Source organism: Pelophylax lessonae, assembly GCF_965119305.1.
Source record: "Pelophylax lessonae genome assembly, chromosome: 2".
Classification (NCBI taxonomy): Eukaryota; Metazoa; Chordata; class Amphibia; order Anura; family Ranidae; genus Pelophylax; species Pelophylax lessonae.
This window is the reverse complement of record NC_138769.1, coordinates 375,837,567-375,857,196: the sequence shown is the minus strand read 5'-3', so window position 1 is coordinate 375,857,196 and position 19,630 is coordinate 375,837,567. Positions and strand designations below refer to the sequence as shown.

General features: G+C 44.1%; 1 protein-coding gene across 2 annotated transcripts in view; it reads left to right on the top strand.

Moving 5' to 3' along the window:
* Positions 1 to 19,630, top strand: part of TUBD1 (tubulin delta 1) — an 80,114-nt gene that overhangs the window by 19,602 nt on the left and 40,882 nt on the right. For both annotated transcript variants that reach the window (XM_082245793.1, XM_082245792.1), the window contains exons 4-5: positions 1,641 to 1,857; positions 16,389 to 16,617. In XM_082245793.1, coding sequence (XP_082101919.1) covers positions 1,641 to 1,857; positions 16,389 to 16,617 — 446 coding nt within the window. The remainder of the gene's footprint in view (positions 1 to 1,640; positions 1,858 to 16,388; positions 16,618 to 19,630) is intronic.

Below are 19,630 nucleotides of genomic sequence, written 5' to 3'. Positions count from 1 at the left end.
TTTTGGTTAATAAGAAATATTATCACAGTATAATCACAGCGGGAGCGAGCATTCGCGCACGGTACCTGGAAGTGCAGGATCTTGTTCATATACATGATCCTGCACACAGCGGCCCCCCTGTAGCAGTATATTTCCTATTGGGTGGTCTGCAAGTGGTTAATGGACATTTGCCTTAGATTTCATTCCAGTTTAAAGGAAAACTGCACTGGAAGAAATACAAAGTTGCCGTTGTTGATCACTGAGTCAATAATCCAGAACAGCATGCATCCAGTAATGTCATAATTCCTATTCTGCTCACTTGTGCTTGGTTTGTGCTTTAGAAAGTATTAAACTTTTTTGGATCTGTATGACAATCCAACAACTAGCATCTTTAGGAGGTCAGCAATTTCAGTAATCGCATACAAAGCAGGTCAAACGGAGCGTTTTCTTGTCAAACAATGCAGCATGTCCTATTGAGGTATAGTTTGAACTGAATGCTACACAGGTCAAATTAAGCATTTTACAAGAATACCAGCCAACATAAGCCCTTGAAGCGGTTGTATACTCAGAAAAAAAAAAAAAAAAAACCCTGCAGGACAAAGGCATAATGAGCTAGTATGCATTGCATACTAGCTCATTATGAAATACTTACCTTACAACGAAGCCCCGACACAGTCGTCTGGACAACGCTGAGGGAGCTGACATGCTCCCTTGGCGTCTCTTCCTGTTTCGGCGGCTCTGGCGCGGTGAGTGGCCGGAGCCGTGATGACGCATGTGCGGGAGTTTCACATTCCAGCAAGATCTGGCAAGGATCTCCGAAGGTCCGCCGGACCTTCAGAGAGCATGCGCCGCAGACGTCAGCGGCTGCATGCAGGTTGAATGTCTCCTAAACCGTGCAGGTTTAGGAGATCTTAATTGTACCTACAGGTAAGCCTGATTATAGGCTTACCTTTAGATCAAAGTCACATAGTGGAGTATACTACCGCTTTAGGGCACTGCTTCTCTTTTTTAGATTGTATTGGATTATTTAGATTAGATTTATTCTGTTTCTCTTATGTCAAATTGCTTTGCTATGCCTTTTTTCTTTCCATTTGTACCTATTCTAAATATTTCATAAAGAATACTTTGTTCTTGTTTATAAAATCTATACAATTGTGTATAAATAGTCACTATAACTAAATATATTTAGAACCGTAAGGCTTCTTTCACACAGGCGCTCCGTTTTTGTCGTCCATTCAGTCACTTTTTTACCGACACGGATGACACTTGTGTCATCCGGTGCGTATGTCCGCATATCATCCCATCCGCTTGCGGATGATATACGGACATAATGTATGTCTATGGGATTGCCGATGACACCGCTGACCTCCGAATTTGCGTCCTTTCCGTTTTTTAAACGGAAGAAAAATAGGGTTCTGTTCCGTTCCAAAAAACGGAACAGAACTGAAAGGACGCAAATTGGATGTCAGCGGATGGTCATCGCTGACATCCGCAATCCCATTGACATACATTATGTCCGTATATCACCCGCAAACGGATAGGGTGATATACGGAATGCCCGTGTGAAAGAGGCCTTAATGTCTTGGCAACTTTTTTATATTTTAATGCTGCTTTCTTTTTATACCGCTTACATTTGTGTATTTCTTTCATTGTCTTTGTAGTTACTGTGTACATGGCCCTAAATATCAAGATCTTGTTATGGACTTGGTTAGAAAGCAAGTAGAAAAATGTGATCGATTGGGTGGTTTCTTCAACATAATGAGTATGGCTGGTGGCACTGGGTCAGGCATGGGAACATTCATCACAAAATGTTTACGGGATATCTACCCTAATTCACTTCTACTCAATGAAGTTATTTGGCCTTATGGTACTGGTGAGGTAGGTATGTGCGTCATAAAGTACAATAATGTTTGAAGTGGATGACAAATCTTCTATTTACTTGTAGTGGACATATGGAGGACTTATTTTTTATATTGGTGATGGCTTTTCCAGTTTCTGATAGAGCTGCATATAAACAGTTAGGTGGAATATACAGTTGTACTCAAAAGTTTGCATATCCTGGCAGAAATTGTGACATTTTTGCAATTATATTGAAAATATGACTATCATGCTAAAAAAAAAACAAAAAAAACCTTTTAGTTAAGGATGGTGATCATATGAAGGCATTTATTCTCCCATAGTTGTTTGGTTCCTTTTTAAAATCCCATTGATAACCGAAATCACCCAAATGGCCCTGATCAAAAGTTTCCATCCCCATACAGACATACAAGGTGACACACATACAGTAAAATAATTAAAGGTAAATTTCCTTTTTTAGCTTTTCAAACACCGTAGGGGTAGGTAGTGATAATAGTGTGAGGTGTGAGTAAAAAAGTGTCTCGCTTGCATTGCTTTCCACAGTGGGAGAGGTTCACACATGGTCTGAATATTGGAAAAAGAGCCTCAATGTCCTGCTGTATGAAAGTGTTGTAGTCTAAAGTGAGCTTGTCTCAATGTAGAGAGACCCAACTTGAAGGCCCGACGGAAACTGCAGATGACCTATCACCTGAGTCAAACCAGATGGACAAGTTTCCAATTAAGCCGAGTGTGTGTTACTCCTAAACAGGGTTAATGTTGTGCCAGTGGTTGGGTGATTAGATGGGCTACATCTTGGTGTAGCCAAGGTAGACCCCCTTAAATGCATTCCGAAATATGATTGTTCGAGTTGGACCCATCATTGGCCTACATCAGTATGATGCCAATTAAGAATCCTAGCTAAATGCGTTGCTCTAAGATATATTTATGAACATCTGGCAGTAGTATGCCTTCTGTGGACTTAGGTCTGGATAAAGGACGCTGAGAGTTACACTATATTACCAAAAGTATTGGGACGTCTGCCTTTACACTCACATGAACTTTATATTTAGTTGGCCCACCGTTTGCAGCTAGAACAGCTTCAACTCTTCTGGGAAGGCTGTCTACAAGGTTTAGGAGTGTGTCTATGGAAATTTTTGACCGTTGTTCCACAGGCACATTTGTGAGGTTAGGCACTGATGTTGGAGAGAAGGCCTGGCTCGCATTCTGCTCTCTAATTCATCCTAAAGGTTATCTATCTGATTGAGGTCAGGACTCTATGCAGTCCAGTCAATTTCCTCCACCCCAAACTCTTTCATGTCTTTATGGACCTTGCTTTATGCACTGGTCCAAATCATTTACTGGAGGGGGATTATGGTGTGAGGTTGTTTTTTCAGGGGTTGGGCTTTGCCTCTTAGTTCCAGTGAAGGGAACTCTTGAGGCATCAGCATACCAAGACATTTTGGAGAATTTCATGTTCACAACTTTGTGGGAACAGTTTGTGGTTGGTCCTTCCTGTTCCGACATGACTGCACACCGGTGCACAAAGCAAGGACCATAAAGAAATGGATGAGTGGGTTTGGGGTGGAGGAACATGACTGGCCTGCACAGAGTCCTGACCTCCACCCAATAGAACACCTTTGGGATAAATTAGAGCACAGACTGTGAGCCAGGTCTTCTCTCCAAAATCAGTGCCTATCCTCACAAATGTGCTTCTGGAAGAATGGTCAAACATTCACATAGACACACTCCTAAACCTTGTGGACAGCCTTCCCAGAAGAGTCGAAGCTGTTATAGCTGCAAAGGGTGGGCCAATTTAAGACTAAGACAGGGATGCCATTAAAGTTCATGTGCGTGTAACGGCAGGCGTCCCAATACTTTTAGTAATATAGTGTATGTTGTGCTTTGCCCACTTCTAGAAACTTTCCAAACTCACTCCTGAGCTGTTTAAGAAATGTTTCCGGGATTCTTATTGGGAGGGTTGGAAAGAGCTACAGGAGGCAGGGAAGAATGTTCATTTTAATCACATTGCAATCTTCCAAACCAGGAAAGAAGGATTAGGTACCACTTAGAAAAGTCCCTTCTTAACAGTGTAAGAAATGGGGGCAAAGTTAACCATTAATACAGTATCTCACAAAAGTGAGTACACCACTCACATTTTTGTAAATATTTTTATATCTTTTCATGTGACAACACTGAAGAAATTATACTTTGCTACAATGTAAAGTAGTGAGTGTACAGCTTGTATAACAGTGTAAATTTGCTGTCCCATCAAAATAACTCAACACACTGCTGGCAACAAAAGTGAGTACACCCCTAAGTGAAAAATGTCCAAAAATGGGCCCAAAGTGTCAATATTTTGTGTGGCCACCATTATTTTCCAGCACTGCCTTACCCCTCTTGGGCATGGACTTTACCAGAGCTTCACAGGTTCAGAGGGGACAACAAATTTACACTATTATACAAGCTGTACACTCACTACTTTACATTGTAGCAAAGTGTAATTTCTTCAGCGTTGTCACATGAAAAGATATAATAAAATATTTACAAAAATGTGAGGGGTGTAATCCCTTTTGTGAGATTGTATGTGTGTGTGTGTGTGTATGTATGTGTGTGTGTGTATATATGTATATATATGTATGTATATATATATATATATATATATATATATATATATATATATATATATATATATATATATATATATATATATATATATATATATATATATATATATATATATATATATATATATATACATATACATACATACATACATACATACATACATACATACATACATACATACATACATACATAGTGCCTTGCGAAGGTATTCGGCCCCCTTGAACTTTGCGACCTTTTGCCACATTTCAGGCTTCAAACCTAAATATATAAAACTGTAATTTTTTGTGAAGAATCAACAAGTGGGACACAATCATGAAGTGGAACAAAATTTATTGGATATTTCAAACTTTTTTAACAATAAAAAACTGAAAAATTGGGCGTGCAAAATTATTCAGCCCCCTTAAGGTAATACTTTGTAGCGCCACCTTTTGCTGCGATTACAGCTGTAAGTCGCTTGGGGTATGTCTCTATTAGTTTTGCACATCAAGAGACTGAAATTTTTGCCCATTCCTCCTTGCAAAACAGCTCAAGCTCAGTGAGGTTGGATGGAGAGCGTTTGTGAAGAGCAGTTTTCAGTTCTTTCCACAGATTCTCAATTGGATTCAGGTCTGGACTTTGACTTGGCCATTCTAACACCTGGATATGTTTATTTGTGAACCATTCCATTGTAGATTTTGCTTTGTTTTGGATCATTGTCTTGTTGGAAGACAAATCCTTGTCCCAGTCTCAGGTCTTTTGCAGACTCCATCAGGTTTTCTTCCAGAATGGTCCTGTATTTGGCTCCATCCATCTTCCCATCAATTTTAACCATCTTCCTGGTCCCTGCTGAAGAAAAGCAGGCCCAAACCATGATGCTGCCACCACCATGTTTGACAGTGGGGATGGTGTGTTCAGGGTGATGAGCTGTGTTTCTTTTACGGGAAACATAACGTTTTGCATTGTTGCCAAAAGTTTGATTTTGGTTTCATCTGACCAGAGCACCTTCTTCCACATGTTTGGTGTGTCTCCCAGGTGGCTTGTGGCAAACTTTAAACAACACTTTTTATGGATATCTTTAAGAAATGGCTTTCTTCTTGCCACTCTTCCATAAAGGCCAGATTTGTGCAGTATACGACTGATTGTTGTCCTATGGACAGAGTCTCCCACCTCAGCTGTAGATCTCTGCAGTTCATCCAGAGTGATCATGGGCCTCTTGGCAGCATCTCTGATCAGTCTTCTCCTGGTATGAGCTGAAAGTTTAGAGGGACAGCCAGGTCTTCGTAGATTTGCAGTGGTCTGATACTCCTTCCATTTCAATATTATCGCTTGCACAGTGCTCCTTGGGATGTTTAAGCTTGGGAAATCTTTTTGTATCCAAATCCGGCTTTAAACTTCTCCACAACAGTATCTCGGACCGGCCTGGTGTGTTCCTTGTTCTTCATGATGCTCTCTGCGCTTTAAACAGACCTCTGAGACTATCACAGTGCAGGTGCATTTATACAGAGACTTGATTACACACAGGTGGATTCTATTTATCATCATTAGTCATTTAGGTCAACATTGGATCATTCAGAGATCCTCACTGAACTTCTGGAGAGAGTTTGCTGCACTGAAAGTAAAGGGGCTGAATAATTTTGCATGCCCAATTTTTCAGTTTTTTATTTGTTAACAAAGTTTGAAATATCCAATAAATTTCGTTCCACTTCATGACTGTGTCCCACTTGTTGATTCTTCACAAAAAATTACAGTTTCATATCTTTATGTTTGAAGCCTGAAATGTGGCAAAAGGTCGCAAAGTTCAAGGGGGCCGAATACTTTCGCAAGGCACTAATATATATCTCCTCATCGGGAAGCGGTTATACCAGGATCATGGCTGCAGCTGTAGCTATGATCCTGGTATCAAAATTTCCTACCAGCGATTCTCATTCTTGTAAAAGTGTTTCAAGCAGCTCTGCAGCTGTCCAATCGCTTTTACAGCTTTCCTGGACTCTCCTGGTCCCCCAGGGAGCCTGGAACTGAATTTACCTGTCACACTGGAAGCACACCATTGAGTGTAGTGGAGAGCAGGTGAAAGATCTCTCTATAAACGGTACCCATCATTGTCCATGCTATCACAAGGGATGTTGTTCATCCCTTGTAACAGCGATAAAGTTGAATTAAAAAAAAAAAAAAAATCGGTGTGTAAAATTAAACTACGCACGTGCTCATGTAAACAGTGATCATACCACACATTTAAGGTATTACGACGCACGTCAGAGTGAGGGCAATAATTCTATCATCAGACCTCCTGTTAAACTGTAAACCGGTAACCTGTAAAAGGCTTTTAAAGTGCCTTTTGATTATTTATTATACTTTAGTTTGTCACCTTTACACAGGCATGTGAATTTTTTAAAGCATGACTTGTTAGGTATCTATGTACTTGGCATAATATCTTTTTTTTTATTTTACAATAAAAAATGGATATTATGTTAGAGTGCACAGTGACAGGTTAGTGGCAACTGCAACTCTCCATGGCTGTCTGCAGGGCAAGCAATTTCCTATGGTGACGCTTTGTGGGTCCAACCGCAATCCTAAGCGACCATAAGCTTACTTTTGAAATGAGTCTTTAGAGACTGGGTCATACTGCAGGCTGTACCACAGCTCTGAACATGGATAGCACTGTTTAGCTAACACTATGGTTTGGAAAGTGCTACCAACAGAGCACTGTGCCTGAGGGTCACATTCTAGGACAGCCCCACAATCTTTGGTCCAGTGGGGTCGGTACAGCCTCAGAAGCTTCTACTGCGGATACACCGATCCAAGTAGCTGGTATAAATTGACTAGCTCAAAAGAAAAACCAAAGAAAATTTTCCACAAATATGTAGTGTAACAAATATCATGACTAAAGCTAGATACACACTATACAACTTTTGTGGTTGGATTTCCTTCAGATTTGCCTTTTCTATGTAGTGCAAGGGCCTGCCTGATTGCATACAAATTGAAAGTGTTTAGGTTTGACCTCATATTATATGGTTTTGGTTAGGGATGCACCGAATATTCGGCGGCCGAACATTATTCGGCCGAAAATAGAAAAAATAGCACTTTCGGTGTTCGGCCGAATAAGTCAAAAGGCCGAATAATTTTGTGCCGAACAATAGGGCTGAACGATAGTCGATATGATATCGACTATCGTTCTGTGGCCGTAGGCGATATTCATATCGCCGCAGGGGGAAGGGACTCGGAGGAGGACTCACAGACTTCCGTGAAGCCGGGACACTTCAGCGGTGAGCATACATACATTACTCACTCGTGCACTGCAGCCCGCCCCACACATTCAGTGAGTCTTACTCTCCTCCCTAGTTTTTTCAATGGCACATTCAGAGAGCCAATCACGCCGTGATTAGCTGCACAGCGAACCAATCACGCGTGCCTGCACACCTGATTGGTTCCGCTGTGCCGCTACTCACGGCGTGATTGACTTCCTGAATGTGCCATTGAAAAAACTAGGGAGGAGAGTAAGACTTACTGAATGTGTGGGGCAGGCTGCAGTGCACGAGTGAGTAATGTATGTATGCGGCTGTGTTCCTTTCCAGGCTCCTACTAGTCCACCTCCAGCCTCCTACTACCACCACTATGAGAGACTGTCTGTCACTGTATAATCTGATCGAGTCCACACTGACACTGACTGACTGTCACTGAGTAATTGATGTTACCATATTAACCCTGACCTGCCCAGTGCCCTGTATCTGCAATTAAAATTTACAAGGCTGCCTGCATGCTTCCTGATTTCCATTCCCAGCATCCTTCCCAATCCCTACAGTGTCACTAACATTAACCCTATGGTACAAGGCTGCAGTGTGCACTGAATCCCATTCCCTACAGTAACATTTAGGGAGAGAGAGGACAAGAGAGAGAGAGAGAGAGACACGAGAGGACAAGAGAGAGGACAAAAAATTGGCAAAATAAATAAATGGAAAAAATGCGAAACACCGCGTTCGGTATTCGGCCTTCGGCCAAGCATTTCATTATTATTCGGCTTCGGCCAAGAATTTCATTTCGGTGCATCCCTAGTTTTGGTAAGTCTAAAGGAAAAAGTCTTCAGAAAATCTTATAGTGTGTATGGCTCATTAGGGAAAAGATGTCCAACCTCCTAAAACACTAGCATAAAACGGAGGCATGGTGGTTGGAGGCAAGGTTCTACAGATCTGGCCTAATGTTTTTTGTTTTGCCAGTAGGTAGCAGTATAACTTGTCACAAACTATTTTACAATCCTGTTTTCCTCAAACAAATGATATTTTTGTACTTGCCGTAAAATCCTTTTCTTAGAGTCCATTGAAGTGCGCAGGTCCTAGTCTTATGTGTTTATGATCATACTCTCCCTATTGCTTTGCTACAAAACTCGGGCATCGTCATAGTAGGAGAGGTGATCCTGGTCTGGCCTTTAGGTTTTTTTTTTTTGGTTGGCAGTGTCCAATCTTCCTTTAGGGGGCAGTATAACCCAAAGGTTGAGGCTTCCCTCTGCAGACTTCAAGTGATATGAAAGGCAGATTTTCTAAAAAAAATACAGTAGGTTTTACCTACCTGTGCAGTGGTTTTGCATGGAGCAGCTGGAATCCTCCTCTTCTCAGATCCGCCGTCAGTGCTTCTGGCTGCTCCCTCATGCTAAGTGCCCCCATAACAAGCTGCTTGCTATGGGGACACCCGAGCAGGCTTGTTTCCAAGCCACTGCTCTGTGTGTACATTCAGACACAGAGCATGGTTTGGCCTTGCCCCTGTTCTCTCCTCATTGGCTCACTGGCTGTGATTGACAATAGCGGGAGCCAATGGATCCCGTTGTTGTCTCAGCCAATGAGGAGGAAGAGTCTCGAGACAGCCGCTGCTCTCGTTCATTGTGGGATCGAGAGGGGACTCGGGTAAATATTGGGGGGGCTAGGGGACTGCTGCACACAGAATATTTTCTACTTTCATGCAAAGAATGCATGAAATTAAAAAACCTTGAGCCTTTACAACCACTTTCAAAAAATGGATTTACTGTGTTTACAAAATTTCAATTTTTTTCATACTGTTAATTTACTGCCTATTAAGTTAAGAATATATATTTGATTGTATGCTCTCCTAAAGACTGTACATCAACACGTTTATAATGAATCTAATGATTTTTCCTATGAAACACATCTTTAGCCCCTTCTAGAGTACATTGATAATAAAATGGTACATTTTATTTGTTGCAGAATACAATTTCTCTATCGCTCATTGACAGACGTAGTCTTCTTGATTCTCAAGAGCTGGGTTATGTTGTCTCCGCAGGAGTAGGACTAGGCAGAAAGACAAAACGTTCTGGCTCCACCTTAGGGGCAGTCCCTGAGGGTATATCCTCCCTCTCTCTGCTACAGGGAATCAGTTTTTTTCTGTCTAGTCAGGAGTAAGGACCTAAGTTCCTTACTGGGATCTTTTGGTCCTGGCAAGACTTTTTTTCTTTAAGAAAAAGACATTTTTTTTAGGTAGTTTTTCTCCAGTGTTTTTTCCTGTGAGATCTTCAAGCAAAGATGCCGGACTGGGCGACACTTGTGGTCACCCCAGCCGGCCTACGAGCGCGCGCAGACCATGGCATTGCGCTTGGTCGGCCGCGACACATTCAAGTAAGTATGCGGGGCCGGGCGACGGGCTGGATGTTGAGATCCAGTGGTCACCCCGGTTTTCTGCCTACGAGCGCGTGCAGACCAGAGCTCCGCGCTGGGTCGGCCGCGACGGAGTCCCAGTGGAGGGACTGACCTTGCGAGTTAAGTCTCGCTTGGACGCCAGGAACCAGAGAGTCGAGGCGTCCGGAGTGGTCCACAAACCCCTACCCCGGTGGAGAGGGTATTGTGAAGAGAGGGTGCCTGTCGGTTCGGTATGGTGAGTAAACGTTCCCTTTTTTCCTCGTTATGAGGCAGTATGTATTATGGGCCCCTCCATATATGGTCAGTATATATCTGATACTTACAAGTCCCCCTTGTAATACAGCATGTGTTTGTGGGAAGTGGACTTGGTTTGAGAGCTAACACTCTACCCAGCAGACTGTAACATTACAGCAGACATAGGAGGTATAATCCTACCTTATTTGTAGTGTATCTCCTGTAGATCCATATATCGCCTCTTAGCAGAGATGCAGGTGGATGTGCTGGGAAAACGATTTCGGCGGTCCGCCGCCATTTTGCCGTAGACCAAGTGCATGTATGTCCTCAGGTCACGCCGGCCGCCATGTTTTTGGAGTCTTATGTCTCTTCTATGGGGGCGGCCATGTTTCGTGAGCCCAGCTACCTCGTGGAGAGCTGGGAACGCCGGAAGGCGTACACAGGGGGCGGAGCCACGTCCTTCTACCCGGGAAAAAGCAACAGCTCCTTCCAGTCTGTGTAAGACAGACGCTGACTGCAGTTGGTTGGAAACTGCACTGCATCGGTTGGTGAGCCTTGGGGGTCCCTCTCTCTCTCTGTGGGATCGAGAAGCAGGTACTCTGAGGGGCGCTATTGCGCTAGGGGGAGACACACAAAAAAAAAAAAAAAAAAGAAAAATTTTTTTTGTTTTGCTGGCAAAGGTGTCCTGAATTAACATGGACCCTGCCACTCATGTATCTCCTCCGGATCCCCTCGAGGGGTCTGCGGGATCATTGTCAGCTATTATGGAAACTTTTGTGTCCCGGGTGGAAGTGGCTTGTCAGGGACAGGGCGCAAGAAAGCGACCCCCGCCTAACCCCTTATTATCTGAAACCTCGGATTCAGACTCTGAGCCTATTTCTGCAGTTGCAGGTACTTCATCTGGGATTGGTGTCTCGGGTCCTGTCTCTTCAGACAGTGAGGAGGATGTTTCGGCATCCGCCATAGCCCGAGAGGAAGCGTTGGTAAACGCACTCATTGTATCTGTTCAAGAAACCTTAAGGTTACAGGGTATTCCATCGGAAATAGCTGAAACTGAAATCCCTTTTGGGACTAAAAAACGCATCAAAGTGGCGAAGGTTTTTCCATTGCCCAAATGTTTTGGCAATCCAATCGAAGAAGAATGGCGTCTGCCAAAACGCACTTTTACTATTTCTAAAAGCATTGACAGGCGTTATCCGTTTGAGGAAACCCTCATTAAGAAATGGACAGAACCACCTGTGGTGGATTCACCAATTGCTAGATTGAATAAAGCCACGGTTATTCCTTTAGAAGACGCTCCGTCTTTTAAAGATCCAGTGGATCGCAAGATAGAAGCTATGTCTCGCACCATGTTTTCCTTGATTGGATCAGCTTTCAGACCTATAATAGCTATTGGTCTGGTTTCGCAGGCTGTAACTGAATGGACCAAGTGGTTACGCCGGGACTTAGAAGAGGTCCCTCAGGCGGTATCAGATTTGTTGGAACAAATGATACAGGGGTTACAGTTTGTGTGTGATGCGGCGTTAGACGCCACTCCATTATTGGCGCGAGCATCAGTCTCAGCAGTGGTTCTCAGGCGTACACTGTGGCTAAAAGGTTGGTTTGCCGACCAAGGTTCCAAAAAAGCCTTGGCTAATATCCCCTTTTTAGGAGAGCGTCTATTTGGAGCCAACTTAGATGAGATCATTAAGGATCTCACGGGTGGAAAGAGCACCTTTTTACCGCAAAATTTTAAAGGTAAAGGAACTCGTCAAAGACGAGGGCCTTCTTTTTCTGCTCACAAGAGGTTTTTTCGTCCCGCGGGTGAAAAAACTAAGTCCTCCAAAGCTCCTGCAGGAGGCGTCAGGGGTCGTTGGTCGGGCAAGCAAAAGCCCGCCCCCTCCAGACCTGAAGATAAACCGTCCAAAGCCTGAAGGTGCGCCCCCACCCATAACTGGGGTGGGGGGACGTCTTCGCCGGTTCCCGGATCCATGGCTTTCCAGAATCCCGGACAAATGGGTTTGCGAAGTCATAAGGTCAGGGTACAAGATCGAGTTTCGATCTCTCCCACCGGCGCGATTCTTCCCTTCCAATATCCGACTATCCTCAGATCGTTTAGAAGATCTGCGGAGAGCAGTCACAGATTTACTACAACAAGGAGTGGTAGTCCACGTTCCTTGGACAGAACGGTTTCAAGGGTTTTATTCAAACCTATTTACAATACCCAGGAAAGAGGGCAAAGTGCGTCCAATTCTGGACTTAAGAGCACTCAATTCTTTTGTCAACATAAGAAGATTCAGAATGGAGTCCATTCGCACAGTAGCAGCCTTCCTGCATCCAGGGGATGTCCTAGCGTCCATAGACATCAAGGACGCCTATCTTCACATTCCCATTTTCGCAGGACATCAGCGGTTTCTACGCTTTTCCGTAGAAGAGAACCACTATCAGTTTGTGGCGTTACCTTTCGGTCTCGCCACGGCTCCGCGGGTCTTCACAAAGGTGTTGGCCCCAATGTTGGCACTTCTGCGCCAAAGAGGCATATCGATCCTTGGTTACCTAGACGATCTTCTGCTTCATGCAGAGTCTCCTCAGACCTTGCTACAAAACATAGAAATTACTATGATTTCTTTACAGGAATTCGGGTGGCTGGTGAACCAGCAAAAGTCATTTCTGGTTCCCACCCAGAGGCTCGAATATCTGGGTCTAATTCTAGACACAGTCAGGACAAGAGTTTTTCTTCCGGTAGGGAAACTCCGAAAGATTCAATCAGCAGTCCACCAACAGCTGGTCTTCCCTTCGGACTTGCATGAGGGTTCTGGGGTTGATGGTGGCTTCGTTCGAAGCAGTCCCATTTGCCCAGTCCCATACCCGAATTCTTCAGCAAGAGATTCTTCTCAGATGGAATCGGAATCCGGAATCCCTGGACAATCAGATCCGATTGAGCAAACAGACCAGAGAGTCTCTGGTCTGGTGGCTTCGGTCTCCGATGCTCAGCCAGGGAAAGTCATTTCTGCCAATATATTGGACGATAGTGACCACGGATGCCAGTCTATCCGGATGGGGAGGAATTCTCGGTCAGTTATCTGTCCAGGGACTTTGGTCCCCGGAAGAATCCAGGTTACCGATAAATGTATTGGAACTGAGAGCGATCAGACTTTGTCTGATTCACTGGACCGAGCAGCTCCAGGGCAGCCCGGTTCGGATCCAGTCGGACAATGCCACGGCCGTGGCTTATGTCAATCACCAGGGGGGCACCAAGAGTGTCCGAGCGGCCAAAGAAGTGGCTTGCATTCTTCGCTGGGCGGAACGATTTGTTCCAGCAATCTCTGCGGTGTTCATTCCGGGGGTGGAGAATTGGCAGGCAGATTATCTCAGCCGTCAGACTCTGGATCAGGGGGAATGGTCCCTCCATCCAGACGTTTTCCACCAGTTGTGCCTACGGTGGGGCACCCCGGATGTGGATCTGTTGGCATCACGATTCAACAGGAAAGTTCAGAGATTCGTGGCTCGCTCCCGCGATCCTCTAGCAGAAACCGCAGACGCACTGATCGCCCCGTGGGGGCAATACCAGCTAATGTATGCCTTCCCTCCTCTCGCGTTACTGCCAAGACTTCTTCGCAGGATAGAGGAGGAAGGAATTCCAGTAATTCTGGTAGCTCCGGACTGGCCTCGTCGAGCTTAGTACGCCGACGTGGTCAGACTGGTGGCGGACGTCCCGTGGAGACTTCCTCTCAGGGAGGACCTACTGTCTCAGGGACCGATCTTCCATCCTGCTTTACGATCGCTGGCTTTAACGGCCTGGCTATTGAGACCCAGGTGCTGAAGGACAAAGGTTTGTCAGCTTCAGTTATTCCTACTCTAGTTGAAGCAAGGAAAGCGACTTCCAGAAAGATTTATCATCGCACATGGAAGTCCTACATTGCATGGTGTGAACCTTTGGGGTTCCGTCCTCGGTCTTATTCGATTAGTCGAATATTGGCTTTTCTGCAACAAGGGGTTGAGCAGAAACTGGCCTTGAGTACTATCAAGGGTCAGGTCTCAGCATTAGCTATCTTCTTTCAGAAGCCTTTGGCTACTCATTCCTTGGTGCGGAATTTCATCCAGGGGGTGCGACATCTGGCTCCGCCAGTGCACGCGCCGTTACCCCCCTGGGATCTTAATTTAGTGTTGTCGGTTCTTCAGAAACCTCCCTTTGAAGATATTAGGGAGATTCCTCTACCTACGTTGTCCCAGAAGGTGGCCTTCTTGGTGGCTATTACTTCTGCACGCAGGGTGTCAGAACTGGCCGCATTATCTTGTCGTTCACCATATCTGGTGGTTCATAGAGATAAGGTGGTTCTTCGTCCGAATCCATCCTTCCTACCAAAAGTGGTTTCAGAATTTCATCTGAATGAAGAAATTGTGTTACCTTCCCTGTGTCCTAAGCCCAGTCATCCGCGAGAGTTTGCTTTACACTCCTTGGATGTGGTCCGGGCGATCAGGGTATACTTGAAAACGACAGACTCGTTTCGCAAGACTCACTTTTTGTGATCCCAGATGGACCCAAAAAGGGGTTGCCTGCATCTGCCGCGACCATTTCCAGATGGATCAGACGGTAGTACAGGCTTATTCTATTAAGGGTCGGGAGCCCCCGTTCCCTGTTAAGGCGCACTCCACTCGGGCACTTAGTGCGTCATGGGCCTTTCGCCATCAGGCGTCAGTGGTCCAGGTGTGCAAGGCGGCTACCTGGTCGTCGGTGCATACCTTTACTAAACATTATAAAGTTGATGTAATGGCATCGTCTGATGCCTCGTTTGGCCGCAAGGTTTTGCAGGCCGCAATTTGAGGAGACCAGTGGTCTACCTCGAGGGTTTTTTCCGTTGGAAAATTTTTCTTTAGTCTCATTCTTTGTTTATAATGAGCCTTTAAAACTTCTAGTTTGGCACCGGTTGGGCCTTCTAGATTGGATTTGATATTGTCAATCCCACCCCTCATTTGTGGCACTGCTTCTGGATGTCCCAGCTCTTGAGAATCAAGAAGACTACGTCTGTCAATGAGCGATAGAGAAAAATGGATTTTTGTAAGATCTTACCGTAAAATCCTTTTCTCTTAAGCTCATTGACAGACGTAGTACCCGCCCCTCTATCATTGAGTTGGGTTGGGTTAAATTCTCTGTTACTGCTTTAGAACAGAACTGATTCCCTGTAGCAGAGAGAGGGAGGATATACCCTCAGGGACTGCCCCTAAGGTGGAGCCAGAACGTTTTGTCTTTCTGCCTAGTCCTACTCCTGCGGAGACAACATAACCCAGCTCTTGAGAATCAAGAAGACTACGTCTGTCAATGAGCTTAAAGCGGAGTTCCAGCCATTTGACTCACCTGTCCAACGGTCCAGCGATGCGGCCGCCCGAAGCCTCGATCCTCTCCCTCGGCGCCGGCATCACTGCTGTGGGCACCCGGCTGTTACAGTTTGCGGCTTCGCAGCCGGGTACCCACTGCGCATGCGCGAGTCGCGCTGCGCGCCGTGATTGGCCGGCAATCTTCTGGGACCTCTGACGTGTCCCAGAAGATTGCAGGGAGGGAGGGGGAGAGGAGAACTTCCGCTCAAGGCGCCGCGGCGCTCCGAGCGGAAGTGGGAGCGGGTACCTCGTCAAAACTAGGTACCCGCTCCCCCCCCAAAAAAATGACATGCCAAATGTGGCATGTCAGGGGGGTAGGAACACCTAAAGCGGAAGTTCCATTTTTGGGTGGAACTCCGCTTTAAGAGAAAAGGATTTTACGGTAAGATCTTACAAAAATCCATTTTTTATTTAATTTTAGGCCCCTTTCACACGGGCGATCCGATTTCAGGCGGACCGGATCGGATGCTCCATGCATCCTTATGGGGCAGCGGATGTTAGTGGAGACATCTCCGCTGACACCCGCTGCTATCCGATTCCGATCCTGCCCGTGAAATCCGGACTGATGGAAACCCTATTTTCCATCCGTCTGGAGAATCGGATCGGATGAGAACGGACAGGCGGTGTTCGATTCCCCCTGCTGAGCAGAACTGACTCCATTCCGTGTGAAAGGACCCTTACTCACTGTAACGGAGCATGTCTTTCTATATATATGTTTCTCTTTTTTTTTTTTTTTTCCAGGTGATTGTTCAAAATTACAACTCCATCTTGACCCTTTCTCACCTTTATCAAACCTCTGATGCTCTGCTAGTTCATGAAAATGACATCATTCACAAAATCTGTTCCCAACTGATGAATATTAAACACATCACCTTTAAGGATGTTAATAAAGTAATTGCACACCAACTTGGCAGTGTGTTTCAGCCTGCATATACGTCAGAGGGTTCATATTACAGCAAGAATCATCTTGGTATGTAATGATATCTGTTGTTTTCCACCTGTTTTACTAAATGTCATTAGCTGTGTTACAATCCCAGGTTGGTTAGTGCTTTGAGGTATGTATGTTGAACGAATGAAGATTACCATGTATAACTAACAATAGGAAAAGTCTATTAAGAAAAAATGTTGATATGTACAAGTTCTGGATTCAGATTATAGTAACAATTTATCCTGCTAATCATAATGTTGTTGTATTTATTTAGACTGTATCTCAATTTACTGTGTAGTAACATGAAAGTATCCCAGGAAAATATGAGTCAAATTGAACCCCATCCTAGTTCAGGGCACATTGCCCAGATGCTAGTACATTTATAAATACAGTAAAACCTTGGATTGCGTGCATAATTCGTTCCGGAAACGTGTTTGTATTCCAAAGCACTCTTATATCAAAGACAATTTCTCCATAAGAAATACTGGAAACTCGGATGATTTGTTCCACAACCATTCATTCATAAGTACTTCAGTTTTTTAGTTCATATAAAAAGATTTTAGCAATGTGTAACCATAAAATGTCCATCCACAAATGGCAGCCTCCACAAGGGGATTAGACGCAAAGTCCAGCCTACAGTGTATAAAAGAGAAGAGAAGCGCCTCTAAAAGTCGCAATATGGTTACATTTAATAAAGGTTCAACATTAAGCAAATCGTATGGTTGATGATTAAAAGAGGCACATCTAAGAATGCAGGCATCTGGGGTTAAAACTCTCCACATAGTCCATCCTCCTCAACACCGGCTCTCACCCCTGTCAGTCTGTTGCTGTGACCGGGAAGACTACCCTGCAGTAGAGCGATCTAAAGGCATGCCTTGAAGAGCTTGTGGAACGCAGTGTGGAAGGGATGACGCCGATGGCACTGCGTAGGATGGTCTATGTATACAGCTTTACCCCAGATGCCTGCATACTTAGATGTGTATTTTAATGATCAACCAACATTAAACATTACAGTCGTAGAGTGTGGATAACCCTCAATCACCACTAGGGTGTACAGATACCATACAGGACTATTGCTCATACAGAGATCATGATATGCGCCGATATGTATCCGGTGACGAGGGAGCCACTGAAGAATACATTTTCTCTACATGTTTTGCGTTTTATATAACTCTTCTTCAGGAGAATATATTGAGCTATAATATCAACATAAGATCTAGAAAGGTAAAGGAACAATGTATGAGTTACATACATACAATATGGCCTTAATTTGAAAATCCTACATTAGGTTAAACAATACGTTTATATCAATTTGGTATTAACAATGTACTGGGGGGGGGGGGGGTTATATGGAAGATTTCTTACCAATACATGATGTGTAGACACCAGTAACAACAGGTCCCAATTCGGAACTCAATTTAAATAGTTTGCATTGCAGTGCGGAATGACCAGACACCAGGGCTATAAGTAGATAGGGGTGGGAAAATACTTAAAGGTAGAACTATTTTTACATATAGAATGATACAGGTATTCTTTTTTGTAGTCAAAGTGTGTCCAAAGAAATTCACATGAACTATAAAGTTTTTTTAGTATAGAAAAAAGACTATTAAATAGGGGTACAGGAGAAGCAGAGATCTCTACTCCAAAATCTTACCCAGGGTTTGCTCATTGATGGGGAACAATTTTTTGTATATCCGGAGGGATGAAGACAGTCCAACTAACAGTTGTCTGGGATGTATAAATGTGCGTATAACACTTTATGGTGAGAGGTATCCAACTCTATAAAGAAAATATGTAAAATATTGTCCAAATGGGGTATATAAAGCCACATCCCTAAATAGGGTATGTTTTGTATGGTAATAAAAAATAATACATGTAGGGCTGCATGTTTGACAATTTTGTATACATCATTCGCATGTGTAATCATATATATACCTGTCCAAAAGGTTGGGGTACTGTAGCTCCACCACTCTAAAGACACCGGTTAAGTGCTAGATGGTCAATGGGTACAAAGATTTTTGAAGCTGTGTGTGCGCCTTTTAATCCATGGAGTACATGGGGCACAAACGTAGTGTTGGAGTCATGCCTAGACCCTAAAACAACAAATAGTATGGCTGCTAGTAAAAAACATATACATGAATCACTATGTGATAATGTATAGGTAGATAAAGGGTAGACAAGGGATGAGGAATCCCCTGTCTATCCCCTAGGTGGCAGTAATTAGATGGACTGGCCGGTGTATGGCTTACCTCGTGTCAAACATATATTTTGTTAAGTAGTTCCCGCAAAGCCTGGGTATGATGTGCCCCTGTCGTCAGCCGAGCAGACTCGAGCGTCCACTCAGCTGATTAAATATCTTCCGACTGGGTGACGCTCCCCGCTGGTGAGCGTGCTGACGTCATGCAGTCCGGCTAGGTGTTTCCTCCCCCTAAGCCACCGCCACTGCGCATGTGCATACATGCTGTGCGGGACTCATAGGGAGACAGATCTGGGGGAGGGGGGTGGAGACACGGAGAAGTGTGTCCGCCCAGATGGAATTGTACCCAAACCCTGGGTAAGATTTTGGAGTAGAGATCTCTGCTTCTCCTGTACCCCTATTTAATAGTCTTTTTTTCTATACTAAACTTTATAGTTCATGTGAATGTCTTTGGACACACTTTGACTACAAAAAATAATACCTGTATCATTCTATATGTAAAAATAGTTCTACCTTTTTAAGTATTTTCCCACCTCTATCTACTTATAGCCCTGGTGTCTGGTCATTCCGCACTGCAATGCAAACTATTTAAATGAGTTCCGAATTGGGACCTGTTGTCTACACATCATGTATTGGTAATAAATCTTCCATATAACCCCCCCCTTAGTACATTGTTAATACCAAATTGATATAAACGTATTGTTTTTCTGAATATATTTAACCTAATGTAGGATTTTCAAATTAAGGCCATATTGTATGTAACTCATACATTGTTCCTTTACCTTTCTAGATCTTATGTTGATATTATAGCTCAATATATTCTCCTGAAGAAGCGTTGTATAAAACGCGAAACATGTA